The 17015-nt window shown below is 38.9% G+C and overlaps 1 protein-coding gene across 2 annotated transcripts in view; it reads left to right on the top strand.

Moving 5' to 3' along the window:
• PIGK (phosphatidylinositol glycan anchor biosynthesis class K) overlaps nucleotides 1-17015 on the top strand; it is a 75077-nt gene that overhangs the window by 2019 nt on the left and 56043 nt on the right. For both annotated transcript variants that reach the window (XM_069788990.1, XM_069788991.1), the window contains exons 3-9: nucleotides 2159-2250; nucleotides 5865-6000; nucleotides 8251-8362; nucleotides 8706-8802; nucleotides 10293-10410; nucleotides 11166-11276; nucleotides 16742-16914. In XM_069788990.1, coding sequence (XP_069645091.1) covers nucleotides 2159-2250; nucleotides 5865-6000; nucleotides 8251-8362; nucleotides 8706-8802; nucleotides 10293-10410; nucleotides 11166-11276; nucleotides 16742-16914 — 839 coding nt within the window. The remainder of the gene's footprint in view (nucleotides 1-2158; nucleotides 2251-5864; nucleotides 6001-8250; nucleotides 8363-8705; nucleotides 8803-10292; nucleotides 10411-11165; nucleotides 11277-16741; nucleotides 16915-17015) is intronic.

The raw sequence follows: 17015 nt of genomic DNA, 5'->3' as shown, positions 1-17015 counted from the left end.
GAAGGAAATGGAAAGATAAAGACTTGGAAGTGAATAAATTTGAAATTGTGCCTGCAAATTTGTTACATGATAACAAAATCGTCTTTTCAGTATGACTGCATTTCAAGCACTTAAAAGGGTCTAGCTATGTGGCAGGATTCATAAAACAAAAGTTCTGACAGCATTAAAACAGTTAAATCACCATACTGCATATTGAACAAAAGTGTAATTCTGGTATCAGAGAAGTATATGTCTTTGACCAGTAAGGTACAATTTATTTCTGATTTTTGTTCTTACTCAGTCTGTTAACTTGTGATAACAGGCTTAGAACAAAATAAATTCAGGCAACATAATGTTTAGATCAACTGTTCTTATTCTGATTTTTTTTTTTCTTTCCCGTGAATCTTTTATTAGCTTTGAATCATGCTGCACAATTGGTTCTTAATCACAATTCAGGTCTTAATGACTAATTTGTTTCAGAACACTATTGTAATTACTCAGTAGCAGCTGTTTGTTTTCCAGATACTAAAATTGAGCAATATAAAAGGAAATATAACAGTAATTAAAATTAAAAGGAATAATTTTTATATTCTACAATGTACAAACTTGAAACTATTAAAACATCAAGTACTACTTTAATACTATTAACAAATAGGTGCTTTATTAGTACCCATAAAAACACACAAAGAAGGTGCAAAATTAGGTCCAAGGAGCTATATTTTCTGTCTTCAACAGATTCTCTGCTGGTTATATTTTTTCAGTCATTCATGATTAAGCTTTACAACAATTGCTACTAATTTTCTGAGCAGTAAAATAGGGAGGGTTTTACTGCTGTTAGGCACTTCAGGCCTGGGATTGTACTGCAATCCCACCTTGTCAGTACTTTGCATTAATATGCTGCGGTGTGAATAGCTATATTTAAAACATAGACACATTTTCCACTGTGTTGTAAGGGAGGTAATGGAGGAAAGGGGCAGATGATAATACCTTGAAATGTCACAGCTAGATTGGCCACAGTTAGTTTTCAGAGATTTAAGTCTTGCTGAAAAGCAAATGATCTCATGGACTGATTCCCATGGGCTTTTTTGAAATTCCTGACAGGATGATCGAGACACAAGGGGGTCTTTTCAGGCTGAATTTTTGTTATTATTTAAGCTACTACTCATTTCTTTTTATGAAAAGGCTAGAGAAAAAGATGCTACATAATGTAACTTAAAGATGTTTGTATTTAAATTAGAGCTGTACATGTAAAGCTGAAAAATTAAAAAAACTGTCTTAAATGCTTGTTCCTGCTTCTCTATTTTTGTGGTTTTAAAGTAATGTCTTCTAAAATGCTTCTTCCTTTGTCTGTATGAAAGACTTGTAAAGCCAAGGAAATTTGTCTCCAAAGGAGAATTGCTGTCCTTGGTGTGGAACAAACAAAAAGTAGTGAACTGAAGTTAAACACAAGGACAACAATAAGGCTAGTAAGAAACTATAGCAGATTGCGTCTGAAGGTTTTTGAAATGTCATTGGTTTGAGGTTTTTGAGGACAGATTAAATAATATCTGACTTAGGGAATAGTTTAAGTACAGGAATGGATGATCCCCAACCCTTCGCCTGTTAGAACAGTAGAGCCTGAACTCCTTTGAGATTTTTGAGAATCTGTGTTCAGATTTTGGTTAGAGCTCACTTAACTCTTACGTTATTATATTTGACTCCTTAAATGCAAATGTCCTCAGTGTATTTTCCCCTGTGTCACTTCTGCATGAATTCACGTATGCCTTTGTGCAAGAATGCTCCCAGAATGGGTTTTGTATTTAGATGAGAACTCTTCCTTTGATTTTTTTTATTCCATTTGATAGGAAGAAAGCAAATGAAAAAATTTAGCTTATCCACTTACTATTGCTGAATTATTCCCTAAAGTGCCACTTTCTATACTTAGTTGGGTTTCCTGACAATTTTTTTCATGAGTCAGTATGTTAAGATTTTTTTTTTAACATTTTCAGCATTTGTTGCTTTGGTACAACGAAGATTTATATAGCTTATATCACGAGTTTCTTGGTGTTGCTACATTCTCTCTGATTTGTTATTAGTTTGTTGATATTCCTGTAATTATGGTCTTCTGATGCAATGTGCCAGGTAAATTTTTATCTTTTACACTATTTAATATGATTTTTTTTTTGTTTTCCCCCCCAAGGTGTGTACATCTCGATTCTGGTTTAATTATCGTCATGTGGCAAATACTCTTTCAGTATATAGAAGTGTCAAGAGGCTGGGCATCCCTGATAGGTGAGGGAATCTTGGTGAATACAGTTCCTTGCAAATGTGCTATAAAAGTTCTCTTGTTGTCTGAAGCACTATAAAAAGACATTTCTCTTCCCAGTTTAACTGGATAAAAGTAAAAATGAAGGATGTGATCACATCAGTGTATTGAAAAGTGCGGCAATATTGTTCAAAAGGAAAAGCAACAAGTTATATAATAAAACTTTCAGCTGGAATAGGCTAATTAGATTAAAAACATGAGGAGCTATCTGGCCACTAAAATGTACCACTTAGTAAATTGGTGAAAGCATAATGTGAAAATTGATAAATGGATTCAGCAATGGCAATACTACTCTGAGAGACAGCTTTTGCTGTAATTTCCTTTTCAGTGTGGAGATGTTAGTAACCCTAACTGTACTAAAATGTGAGACTTCCAAGTCTGCAACTAGTTTAGAGTCTCTAAACTAAAGGCCCTGAACAAAGCAGCTCCTACGTATTGAAAGTAGCCTTGAAAAATCCATTTTGCATGATGTTTTTAGAGAAACCAGAAGCTTTGTCCATGCAAATTATCCTTCTCTAGTGATAGCACGATGGTTAAAATAGTATCCCTTCTTTGACAACAGGATTGGGAAGGTGAACAAACTGTTCTGAAGTGTCTTTTAGTTGTGTTCCTAGTGGAAGTTCTAGAGGTATTAGCACAGTTCCATCCAGCTGTTTTGGAATGCAATTTACTTGTACCAGAACTGTGGAAGTGAATTTTAGGCACCAGCATCCACTGAATAATGGGCCATATATATCCATAGGCTCCTATGGAAATCCTGGTGTCCTGGTTTTTAATGTTAGTTTAGAGGACTGGGAGTTTCTGCAGCATGTCTGCCTAAAGAAGTATGGCCTGCTTCATCACTGCAAAATGCATATTCTGCTGGATTAAAGTTGTATGGCATTTTTTTGTCCAAGTCCAAAACTGTAGTATCTGGAGTCCCACTTAGCTTCCACTTAGCTGTGACTCAGTGGCAGTATCATGCTGTTTCCTGTGTTTATTTTTAAAAAGAAGAGAATGACTTCTCAGTTTTTGAAAGAGGGGATGTTGAAACCTAATTTTTAGAAGCATTTGGGGGCTGTAAATCTAGGGGAACGTACTGCCTAAGCACTGTGGGCTGAAAGCCACAGAAATGTGGCAGGTTTTGGTACATCTCATTCAGAAGCATGTCTTCTCTCCTGTATAGCCTTTGAAGCATAGGTGCCCTAGGCACTACCTTAGAAATTCTTTCACTAGTTCTGCCCTTACCCAAGAACCTTCTTCTCTGCATCCATCCGTCTTCACCGTTAAGATCAAAATAGGTGGCAGTTTTAGAAATACTGCAAAAACTATAGCATGGCTGGAGATTTCTGTTGTTCTGATTACAGCCTAATCCATTTCTTGCCCATACCCAAGGGTCTGGAAATTAATCTCAAAAAGCCAGCAATGCTTTAGACTAAGTTCAAAAGTAAGACATCGGAGGAGACCTGAAGAGACAGAGCACGCCTATTTTTTTCAAATTTGCAGCAATTTTTACATGGATTTGAGTGCATTTCTCCCTTAGACAAACTTCTTCCTCTGTTTTTCTTTCTTTGCTGCAAAACTTCATTCAAAATATTGATAAGACTGAACCCCCTCCTGCCCCAAATCACATCTTAAAAAGAAACATTTACTATGATTCTTGGGGTTGATTTTTTTTGGAGGGGTTTGTGCATAGCCTCATTTTGAATGGAACTGTGTCAATTTAGTGATTTAAATAGATTTGTCCAACAACAGAACTCACTAGGAAAATTCTATAACTGTAAGTTGCTCTGGTTTGTTGACATGTGGGCACAATGCTCCAATTCATAAAAGAAAAGTTTTGCTAAAATGAAACAAAGCCAGAACGAATCCAGAAATTCTTTTTGATTCCTGGAATCATTATGCAGTATAAGTTTTACAGCGTGAAAATAGCATTAATAAAACATATGGTTAGATTACTTTGGTTTAACAGTTAAGCTTCAAGTTAACACCTAGATTGTTTTGCTGGGTGTATGAACCACTTGTACACAGTGGTTCTGTTTAACCGAGGGATATTTCATATGCTTTTAAGAATGCCATACAGTATACAAACTTTGCATATTTGTGCTACTACTATGCAGAACCTTTTAATGAGTGTGCGTGATTATTAATTCTTTTTTTTTTTAATAGACGCATTCCTAGCAAAAATACAGGGCTAAACTGTAGGCCTAGTGATGGCTTAGTGTGGTATATTCTAAGTATAATACAAAAAGTCGATGTACACCTGACTTGTCTCAGTAAATCCACAAAGCACATGTTCAACACTTGCTTCCAACTAATTCCCTTTTAATGATACTCTTTTATAAACATAGTTTTGTACTGCTGTGCATGTGTGGAGAAAAAAAACTTTGGTTTCTCTTCTGTAGTTGTCCTCCCCTGCTTCTGTCCTTACAGCTTCATATTTATGGCAGCATTTTATTCCCATTCAAATAAGTAACTTTGATTATTTTTGAGGATTTATGCTCATGTTATTTTGGACAGCATTTTTCTCCCCCCCCCCGCCTTGTGCAATGTGGAGCATATCAGCACTTAATAAAGAATAACTTTACTCTTAAAGTGCTCATGCAGACATGTAGGTGAACTATGACAAGCACGGGAATGGTGTTTAAATAACAGGACATAGTTTAATTTATCACTGTGTGCCTGAGAGTCTGAATTAGCAGCATTCTTTGCAGGATACAGAGCTTTCATTTTGTTAAGCATTGTTTGGGAGAACACAAAGATCACAGTCCAGGAGAAACTATATCCAAGACAAGGTTATCCGAGGGAAGGACTGACTTCACCTTGTTCCAGACATCTCTGGCACATTCTTCCTAGTGCTAACAGTCTCCAGTGACTACTTGTTATTTCATATTTTGACCCAAGCCTGACCCTGCCAGGTGAAATACAGATCTTTGGCTGCGTGCAAGTTGGAAGAGCTTTATAATGTGGGGTTTTTTTTTCTTGGTACTGTGAAATGCTGGGTTGGTTTTTTTTTCTTGGTACTATGAAGAAGACAAAATGTCTGGTGCCAGTGCACTTGTGTTCTTCAGGAAAATTCCATTAACACAGATAATCACACGGTAGTGTATCAGATGTAGTATAATGGTTTGAGAAATGTTCAGGAGCTCCTCAAATTTAATTAAAAATTGTCATAATGTTTTTAATTGATCTGTCTGAGAAGGTGCAAACAGGCTGGGATTTCTTCTGTGGAGCTGCATGAAATGATTTAGTGCCCCATAAAAATCTTCAGATTCTTTTATAAAGAGTTCTGCCAGCCTAGGTCTAGGCAAATCTGTACCATAAAGTTGCTAATGTCAACTACTCTCGTGCTCATCTTTGGCCTAACTTAATCCTGTAGATGAATAACAGCTAGCTGCATTTCCATGTGTGGTATCTTTATAATAGTGATGATGTTCATAAGTAAATAGGGTATAACTAAGAAAAGTTTCACTTACAATTCCAGGAATCTTCTTAATGTTATAAGCTGTTGTTGTAGTCGTGGGGCAGTGTTGTTATAATTTCCGTTTGACTGTTATATGAAAGTAGAATGCCTGAAATGTTTTTGTCTTATTTTCCATAGTCACATTGTCCTGATGCTGGCAGATGATATGGCATGTAATCCCAGAAATCCCAAACCAGCTACTGTGTTTAGTCATAAAAACATGGAGCTAAATGTCTATGGAGATGATGTGGAAGTGGATTACAGAAGCTATGAGGTGACTGCACTTTAATTAAGTCACTGGGTCTTTGTTTTTAGTGTTGGTCTTAATATTTATACAACATCTGTGAAGTCCGAGGAAGTCTTTCTATTCACATTACTGGTTTTGGGCCGGCTTTTATTATGAACTCATAGGTTTAAAACACACATCCCTACCCACCTTGATACTTGGTTTTGTATTTGAAGTTTATTATACTAGAAACATGTTGTGTATTGGTTATTTTAAATAATGGAATCTCCACAGTGAAAAGAACATGTGGAACTCCTTTTATGTATTAGGAATACACACATATTACTGAAATTTCTCTTCTTTGGAAATGGCTGTTCAGTGTCTCATCTTGCAAACACTTAACACCACTGTGAAACTTCTGGCGTGCAAGTGAAATGTTTTTTAGGGAGACCTACTTAAATTTCTAATTTTAAGCATATGCTTTCTATCACAATAAAACAAAAGCCATAACCTAATCATTACTGTAAAGTAATTACTATATAGAAATCTGCATTCTATCACCTTTTCATTTTTGGGTAATATTCCTTCAAACAGACAGTGTCTTCACCAGTTGATCTTAAATTGGACATCAATTGCATGGTTTCATAGTGCTATATAATCATTACTAAAGTTTTATAGGAGCATATTTAAATATATAGTAGATGTTTTATTTCTCTGAAGCTTTGTATAAAGAAGTGAAGATCCAACACTGAAATAGAGATATGTTCTTTTTATCATGTAACATCTTTAACATATATCATCTTTAACATCTCTGTCGGTGACGTGGACAGTGGGATTCAGTGCACCCGCAGCAAGTTGGCTGAGGACACCAAGCTGTGTGGTGCAGTCGATGCACTGGAGGGAGGGGATGCCATTCAGAGGGACCTTGAGAGGTGGGCCTGTGTGAGCCTCATGAAGTTCAACAAGGCCAAGTGCAAGCTCTTGCACGTGGGTCGGGGCAATCCCAAGCACAAATACAGGCTGGGCAGTGAGTGGATTGAGAGCAGCCCCACGGAGAAGGACTTGGGGGTATTAGTGGATGAAAAACTGAGTATGAACCAGCAATGTGCACTCACAGCCCAGAAAACCAACCGTATCCTGGGTCGCATCAAAAGAAGCGTGACCAGCAGGTTGAGGGAGGAGATTCCCCCCCTCTGCTCCACTCTGGTAAGACCCCACCTGGAGTACTGCATTCAGTACTGTGGGAGCGTAAGAATGACATGGACCTGCTCAAGCGGGTCCAGAGGAGGGCCGCGAGCATCATCAGGGGGCTGGAGGACGTCTCCTATGAAGGCAGGCTGAGAGAGTTGGTGTTGTTCAGCCTGGAGAAGAGAAGGCTCTGGGGAGACCTTAGAGCAGCCTCCCAGTACCTAAAGGGGACCTACAGGAAAGATGGGGAGGGACTCTTTAACAGGGAGTATAGTGCCAGGACAAGGTGTAATGGCTTTAAACTGGAAGAGGGTAGATTTAGATTTAAAAAAGAAGTTCTTCACTGGGAGGGTGGTGAGGCACTGGACCAGGTTGCCCAGAGAGGCTGTGGATGCCCCATCCCTGGAAGTGTTCAAGGCCAGGTTGGATGGGGCTTTGAGCAACCTGGTGTAGTGGAAGGTGTCCCTGCCCACGGCAGGGGTGTTGGAACTAGATGATCTTTAAGGTCCCTTCCAACCTAAACCATTCTATGATTTTATGATATTTTTTCCTGAGTATGGATTTGTTGCTAGCATTTGAGCTGTGTACCTCTGCATGAAGAGGAAGTGGTGTTTAATAGGATGTTTTGCAATCACCATCCAGATGGGTCTTACCTGATTACTCAAAGACTTACAGAACTGAAATTGATCTTGTTTTTCCTTTCCTGAGTTGCAGAGAAAATTTAAACTTTTATTTTTCCATGGTAACACACATTAATGTTGGAGCATTTTGTGACTACATGGGCAGCTTTGGCAGAATAAAGCTATACATTGACAGCTTTCAGATCAATGAAAGTGTATTTAGAGATTATAATGGTAGTAGACTTACTGGATATAATAAAGCAACAGGCTGGTGTTAGTGGAATAAAGTAAAAGGTACCATATGATTGTGAACCTGCAGTAAAACCTTAAACGGAAAATGTCTGTTTATGCAGTTTATACCATGCAATATTTCATCTGCTTAGATACGCTACATATTTTAGTGTTCCATTATTGAATTTATATAACCTAGCCTAGAGTTGTTAATCAATATTTTTCTCTTTAGAAAATTACTTTATCCTTCTATTCATAGGTTACTGTCGAAAATTTCTTGCGTGTATTAACGGGAAGAATCCCACCAAGCACACCGCGATCTAAACGTCTTCTTTCTGATGACAGAAGCAATATTCTAATATATATGACAGGTAATAACAGGTTTCTGTATAGTTTATTGATGTTTGTCATTCAGTTGGATGGGCCTGTTGAAAGCATGAAATCCCATCAGGAGTCCAAACAAATAAAATGATTTTCTTTCTTTTTTTAGCATGTCATACTAATCAAGAAAAAAAACCTGGAAGGCAGTACCTGGCAAATATAGTTTTCAGTTTAAATGATGTATGTGTACTGTTCTTACTGTACTAATATTTTCTTTTGCTGGAGTCTATTTGGAGAAAGAATTGTGTTTGCCTTTTTTTAGAAAAATGGTCCACTGGGCTGAATATCTTCCTTTAACTTACATACCTGCCTAACTTCTGATTATTCTGTCAGGCCATGGTGGAAATGGTTTCCTAAAATTTCAAGATTCTGAAGAAATCACAAATGTAGAACTTGCTGATGCCTTTGAACAAATGTGGCAGAAAAGAAGGTAAGAAAAAAGCGTTATTTAGAGGTTAAATACCATCTTTCGTGAACACGTCTGAAGTCTTATCAGTAGACCTTGCTTACCTTCAGCAGTGATACTATCCTTGTCCATAAAATTGCATGAAAGTTTGCATTCAGAAATGTGATGGGTTGACCCTGGCTGGACGCCAGGTGCCCACCAAAGCAGTTCTATCACTCCCCCATCCTCAGCTGGACAGGGGAGAGAAAAATATAACAAAAAGCTTGCGGGTCAGGATAAGGACAGGAGAGATCATTCACTAATTACCATCACGGGCAAAACAGACTCAGCTTAGGGAAAATTAGCTCAATTTATTACAAATCAGCCAGAGTAAGGTAAATGAGAAATAAAACAAAATCTCAGAACACCTTCCCTCCACCCCTCCCTTCTTCCCGGGCACAACTTCACTCCCAGATTTCTCCACCAAGCCCCCCCAGCAGCACAAGGGGGACAGGGATGGGGTTTACGGTCATCACATGTTATTTTCTGCTGCTTCACCTCCTCAGGGTGAGGGCTCATCACACTCTTCCCCTGCTCCAGCGTGGGGTCCCACCTACGGGAGACAGTCCTCCACGAACTTTCTCCAACGTGGGCCATTCCCACGGGCTGCAGTTCTTCACGAACTGCTCCAGCATGGGTCCTTTCCACGGTGTGCAGTCCTTCAGGAGCACACTGCTCCAGCGTGGGTCCCCCATGGGGTCACAAGTCCTGCCAGAAAACCTGCTCCGTGGGCTCCTCTCTCCACAGATCCGCAGGTCCTGCCAGGAACCTGCTCCAGCGCAGGGTTCCCACGGGGTCACAGCCTCCTTCAGGCACCCACCTGCTCCGGCGTGGGGTCCTCCACGGGCTGCAGGTGGATATCTGCTCCACCGTGGACCTCCCTGGGCTGCAGGGGGACAGCCTGCCTCACCATGGTCTTCCCCACGGGCTGCAGGGGAATCTCTGCTCCAGCGCCTGGAGCATCTCCTCCCCCTCCTTCTGCACTGACCTTGGTGTCCGCAGGCTTGTTTCTCTTACATGTTCTCACTCCTCTCTCCGGTGGCTGTTTTCCGCGTCCCAACTTTTTTTTCCTTCTTAAAAATGTTATCACAGAGGCGTTACCACTATCACTGATTGGCTCGGCCTTGGCCGGCGGTGGGTCCGTCTGAGAGCCGGCTGGTATGGGCTCGCTCTCTCTCGAACACAGGGGAAGCTTCCAGCAGCTTCTTACAGGAGCCACCCCTGTAACCCCCCCCGCTACCAAAACCTTGCCACATAAAACCAGTACAAGAAAGAAGAGTTTTAATTTTTGTTTTCAGCTTCCTGCAGTTACAGCTGCTTAAATGTATTGCTTTGACTAAACTCACATGTTACAATCAATCAGTGTGAACTCTTCTGTTCCTTAGGTTCCTAGCAGCTATCCTGGTAACTAAAAAGCAAAGTATGTATATGTTGTTTAAAGAGAGATGGGTAAGGAGGCTGTTTATTTCTTTCAGGTACAATGAATTGTTATTTATTATTGATACTTGTCAAGGAGCATCCATGTATGAACGATTTTATTCACCTAATATAATGGCCTTGGCTAGCAGCCAAGTAGGAGAAGATTCTTTATCAGTAAGTAGATTTTTGTGATCCTGAAGACAATTTTCAAAGTACCTGAGCTAAAAGCATAGGTCCCATTGACTTTTATCTAAAAAATTCCCTTCTAATTGCTAAGTGTGTAAGGTATTTAGTTACAAAGTGTGGTTTTGAAAAAACTTTTAAGTGTGCTTTTCCTGCTTGTTTTTGTGCACTGTCCCAAAGACCCAGGCTAACAATGGATTTCTGTGCTTGCTGGCCAATTTATGCATTGCCTAGGATAGGAAGAAATTTTATGGGAAGACTGCTGGGAGGTTTGTGGGGAATATTCAGTCTAGGACTTCTTACACGTGATGCACAAAAAAAGTACCCGCTACCTTTCAGGTTTCGTAATTATATCCCAGCTGAGTTGCAGAAGGAGTGATAGGAGAGAGATCCTAGCCAGATCAAAACCAGCAGGTCAGGATTACCTTAACCTGTCTCTCTCAGCCCTGTTTTCCAAGTCCAAAGAAGCTTCAGACAGCCCACAAATCTGTACTGGACATTAAGAAGTAGGGGTTCCCTGCTTTTTTGCAAACACAGAGATTACCAGGATATAGCCCAGAAAAATGAAGATAAACTGTATTATTCAGCCTGTCAACAATACGTTTCTTCATGGCTAGTAATTTTCTTTGCCTAAGAAGAAAAAAACATGCTTAACTTTTGTAACATGCTATTACATTCTGTTCCCTCTCTTAAATACTGAGTTCTCTCCTGCAAATGCTAAATAACTGCTGTGTATTGTTTTTAAGCATCAACCTGATCTTGGGATTGGCGTTCATCTTATGGACAGATACACATTCTATGTGCTAGAGTTCTTGGAAGAAATTCATCCAGCCAGTCAGACAAATATGAATGACTTAGTAAGTAGAATATTCAACATTCATGAATATGCTAATGACGTTAACAGTTTCAAAACTAATTTATTTTGTCTGTAGGGTTCTCCAAATGCTTTTTGTTCTCCTGCTGTTTCTCTGGGAAGCAGCTTTGAGGGGAGGGTCTTTTTGCCATTATTAAATGTAGTTGTGTAACACTTCAAGGATTGTCCTCTGTGGAAGTGGTTTGCTGGCTACAGAAAACATTAACCAAAATTAGCTTGATTTTTTTTTTTAATGATTGAAAAATGAATGAAGTATTCATTTAATATTCATTTCAATGGAGTGAAGTATTTGCACATGAAAAATGATAGTGGGAAGCTTCTAAAATGACCTTAATGAATAGGAGACACTTTGCAGATGGGGAAAGGCAGCCATTGATATTATTTTGCAAAGGTGATTAAACAGTTAAAATTCTATCCGTGCACTCACAAACACTGCAGAGACTAATTTCTCTCTATATCTGCTTAGATTCCAGAGTAATATATGTCCAAATACATCAGGTTTTGGAGTTAATTATATCTTAGGTAAATATTAATTGTAGCTTTCAGGTACAAGGCAGGAGGAAGAAAAAAATACCAACCAGATAACCTATGACAAATTCTATGAAAATGCCTCTCTAACAGTTAGATGTATACACTGGTGAGACTACATAAAAAGTAACCATGTTTTATTTACTCTATTAACCCTTTATACACGTTCCCATACTAGTTTCATTGTAATAATACATTATGCTTTGGTGCCTTGTAGCTGTAAATCCTGACATGCTGTGTCAGTGATCTAAGAGCCACCACTTACAGAACACGTTGTCTTTGATTCATTTCTGTAAAAGGAGCAGCTGCTCAAAAGTTTTATGCCACCCTCTGTCTACAGAGGATGGTGTTAGCCTGGCTGCTAGATGTGTAGTAGAATTCACTCTAAACAGCCCACACTTGACAGATTTTGTGTTGTTAACAGAATTGATTCAGTGACTAAGATTCAAGATTCATTTACTGCCATGGGAATGAAATTCTGTCCTGTAATTTAATACCCTCTGATCATGGGGTACAGATAACTTAAAAATAAATCTTGTTATAGAAGAATATGCAAGTTCTCTATTGATTAAGTATCTTATTCTAGCCAGTTCATTCAAACAGCACTTTAGAACTCTATTCTGTAAAGCAGAAAATGAATTGATGTTAAAAAGAAGTCATAAAAAATTAACAGTGGTTTCTACTGTATAAGACACCATCTGGGAAATGGTGTAACTGGTCTAGCCAGCTGGATATTAATCCAGTTGTTGTGAAAATTGTAGGAAACTTGTTAGCTGGCCAAGTAGTTTACCTTTTGAGCTCTTTGAAGAAGATATCTAAACATTCTTCCTTGCGTTTTTGTTTTTGCTTATATGCCAAACGCTCAGGAAGAGCTGTGGGAAGTTAGCCCATACTGGTGAATTCCTTACATTGTGTTTAAGTCATCTTATCGTACGTCGATCGGCTTATTGTTCCTCAGGGAAGGGAAGAGAATGGACCCAAATATATCATGATTTGTGATGATCACGTACTGAGTCATAATGTGCACGTATTTCAGCAAACATGACCTCTTGATTTTGAGTTCATGCTTTTCAGGACTTCATCTAAGAGTTCCAAAATGACATATGGTTAGTCCATGGTAAGGATATAAGCCCATTTATTTGCCAACAGTTACAGGAGATACTTTGGCACTGGAATGCACTGTTAGTGTTGTGCTGGTTTAAGAACAAAGACCTACTGCTTATCCAAGCCTGATTTTTTTTAAAAAATAATACCATCCAAACTCAGGATAACATATGAAGTGGCTCACTAACTAGCCTTAAAATTATTAGCTAATGTTTAGTTGTTTGATCTTATGATATATCTAATGTCTGCTCTTTTAGAAGTTGTCCTGGTTTCAGCTGGGATAGAGTTAACTGTCTTCCTAGTAGCTGGTACAGTGCTATGTTTTGAGTTCAGTATGTGAAGAATGTTGATAACACTGATGTTTTCAGTTGTTGCTCAGTAGTGTTTAGACTATAGTCAAGGATTTTTCAGCTTCTCATGCCCAGCCAGGGCACCTGACCCAAACTGGCCAACAGTGTATTCCATACCATGTGACGTCCCATCTAGTTTAGGAACTGGGAAGTGGGGGGGCAGGGATTCGCCGCTCGGGGACTGGCTGGGTGTCGGTCGGCGGGTGGTGAGCAATTGCCCTGCACATCATTTGTACATTCCAATCCTTTTATTACTACTGTTGTCATTTTATTAGTGTTATCATTATCATTATTAGTCTCTTCTTTTCTGTTCTATTAAATCGTTCTTATCTCAACCCAGGAGTTTTACTTCTTTTCCTGATTTTCTCCCCCATCCCACTGGATGGGGGGGGAGTGAGTGAGCGGCTGCGTGGTGCTTAGTTGCTGGCTGGGGTTAAACCACGACAGAAGTACTGTGTATTTGTTACACCGCTTCTATCCCATCACCTCTTTACTTCTCTCCAGCTACTCTTAAAACAGCTTCTCTTCACATCCACCTAAGATTTGGATATTGCATTCCTGCAAAGAATGAGACATCTTTTTTCATAATCCACTCCACCTACTCCCCACCTGCTCCATCTGTGTTGCTAAGGGATAGCATAAAGCTGTGCAAATGACTGAGTTTCGGTTTGATCACAATTCCAAAAAAGTAAAGACTAAATTGAAATGTCACACATTTGAACTTTTAAAATGAGATTCAAATAAATTTCTAAATGGGATATCATTTGTCATAAAATACCTAAAAATGTTGTTAAGAAAAGTCAAGATAACAAAGTTCCCGTTTGGGGGAATTGTTTAGCTTTAGTTGAATAGTATCTTATTTAAAAAAAAATTGGAAGAATCTACACATGAACAAATGTATTTCATTTAGCCAGTGTTCCCCCCCCCCTTTTTTTTTTTGTCAGAAGATGTCAGTTATTAGTGTTAATCTGCTGTGGTGTAATTGCTTTGCAGGTCTTTTCTCACACAGGTACTATATAGGTAGATTTTTAATACTGAAGCCTTCTTCTCAGTGCCATTGCACATTTTTTTTTTTGTTCAAGATTCATCTCAGCATCTTATGGTAGGAAATTGTTGTGGGACAGGTTAGAAATAGTTGGGTGCAGTATCAATTTCCCACTTTCAGTGCTGATGCAGTTGTTTTGGGACATTTATACTCTCCTGAGAGCTTGGAAGAGAGGCTCAATGGTATAACTGCAGCATAGATTTATGCATCAAATAGCAGGATTAAAACAAATACTTACTTTTATTGCTTACTTCAGAGACTTAGTTTTTATGTTTGAGCCCTTAGTTGGAGCAGAGTTGAAGAAAATTTATTGCATTTTGGTGAAACTGAAACTTAAGAGGGTTTGTGTGCATTGACAAGTGGCTTTGTAGGGGAAGTGTGATACTGATGAGTCTAGTTCATTTTCACTTCACAGGGAGGATAACAGAAAGATTTGATCTGCCCCTATCATTTCTTCAGCAGCTGTGTGATACTCTGTCAACAAGAGAGTTGGGAATCATTAAAAAAGAGCTCAGTGGATATGTGTGCTTGTATGCTTCAGTTAAGGTAAAGGTGAAAGTGAGCTGAAGTCTCCCTGGACCAGCAGCCTAATGCCATATGCTTACAGGCTTAGACAAAAAAGACAAAGTATGAAAGAGAGACTGTAATGAGGCAGAAGGGAGGAATGGGGAGATAGAATCTGTCCTCTATGAAGAAAAGCCAGGTACCTTGTTTCCTCTCTGGGAAACTTTTTAAATGTAGGGCTTCTGTTGTCCTAAGAGAAGAAGCCACAGAAGCCCATGCATTTTGCATCAGGCTGAGCACAGAATTTCTGCTAGGAAATATGGACTGAAACTCACAGGTTTTGTCAGTCATAATCTGGGATACTTGAGGTTGCATCTGCATTGAGCTAATTAGGAGCTATGATTTTGTCCTAAGAATGCAACCTTCTAAGAGCTGACCCATGACTAATGTAATTAGGTGTATGAGCTCTGGACCTAGTGCCTGATGGACCTGTTTGTGAAAATCACTTGGAGAATTTAAGATTAAGGAAAATGAGTACCCATGTGGAGAGCATCCTTCATAGTCCTGTACGTTCTTCTGTTCTGTTAAATATTCTATGTTGCTGGAGTATACAAGGACTCAATACAACCCACGTGGTTACCATGATGTCTGCGGGCAGCCCATGAGACAGTTGAATGGACAGCAACGTTTACTCACGGAACCGTCCAGAGCACTGTAGAGCTAGCGCCTCTGTCTAGCAGGGTTGTGTGTCTAGCTCCTGTGCCTAGTAGGGTTGTATGTTTGGTTGTGAAGTGCCTTCTGATGACTGAGACGTGAACTCAACTTTGCAAGCTCATCAAGGAGGCTAGAGAGAGTGAGGCCTTAGACTGCATTTCATGGCACTTTAAGCTATGTAGCATTATTAATGAAAATACAAACCAGTTATTATTTATTATATTACATTACGTGCATTACAAGATGCCTTGAAATAAGGAATCTTTCCAGGTGGGAAATATTAGAGACTTTTCTGGCAAGTGTGGTAGGACTTGGTGTAAAATGGCACTGTGTCCAAAATGCATTGGTTTTGCCTTGAATATCTGCTGGGTAGATAACAATCTTGTTATTTAATAGGCATGCTGTCTTGTCAGATATTCTAAATGCTACAACAAATTTGTCACTGTTATGTCTTCTGATTTTCTGCAAATGTTCCTTTATACAGAATTGAGTCCGTTGAAAACAGTTTGTTAGTCCTGGTTTTGTCTTCCAGGTGTTGCAGTGTGTGCTGGATATAGGGGATCTGATATGTAGACAAAATACGTTGGTAAAATAAATAATAAGGTATACAGCTAATTTGTAGGTTTGGCAGGATGTCTTTGTGAACTCAGTGTACATAAAACACTTGATATTTGAAGATCCTAATTCTTCATTAATTTGCAGACCATAAACTAGAAATAAGACCCAAGAGATTTTTTTTCTTTTCGATCAAAATGTAAATTCTTGCTTCTTTATGAAGCCTTTACTATTAGCTACTTATCAAGGCTTGTTTAACCTTGCATGTCTCCCTTTGGTAAATACGAAGAATTTATACCCACTTGTGCTTTTTGGAAGGTTATGGCAGCATTGCTGCATCTGTATTCAGAAATCCATTTGTGCACTTAATCAGTTAGATGTAATTGATGGTTGACTTTCACAGAAGCATTTCTAAACTCAGATGGCATAACTGTGAGGATAAAGGTTTTCTGAATTGCATAATCAAGATGTTTATGCCTTTTAATGTTTTTGTTCAACCATTTTTTTCAGCTGTGGAGCTTGTACTGAAACTAGTGCAAGTTATGTGTGGCATTTATCTTTCTTTTCATAGCAATTTCTTTGTGGAAGGTATATGTAGAGACTGTTATGAATGAGGAACAGGATATGATTCTCCATCTTGGTTTCCAGTTTCAGGTCTGTCCAAAAAGTTTGTGTGTTTCTACACCTGGGCACCGAACTGATCTCTTTCAGCGAGACCCTCAAAATGTTCTGATAACAGACTTCTTTGGCAGTGTGAGAAAGGTGGAAATTACGACAGAGACAATTTCTTTGGACCGTGACTTAGCTGTTTTTGAAAGCAAGTAAGTAGTCATTATTTAGACTTGATTTGTATAGGTCTGTGCGACTGAAACGAAATAGTCATGTAACTGTAAAGGAAAGAAGAACTCTGGTTTCCTGGCAT

Source organism: Haliaeetus albicilla, chromosome 8, assembly GCF_947461875.1.
Source record: "Haliaeetus albicilla chromosome 8, bHalAlb1.1, whole genome shotgun sequence".
Taxonomy (NCBI): Eukaryota; Metazoa; Chordata; class Aves; order Accipitriformes; family Accipitridae; genus Haliaeetus; species Haliaeetus albicilla.
This window is presented reverse-complemented; position numbering and strand designations above follow the sequence as displayed.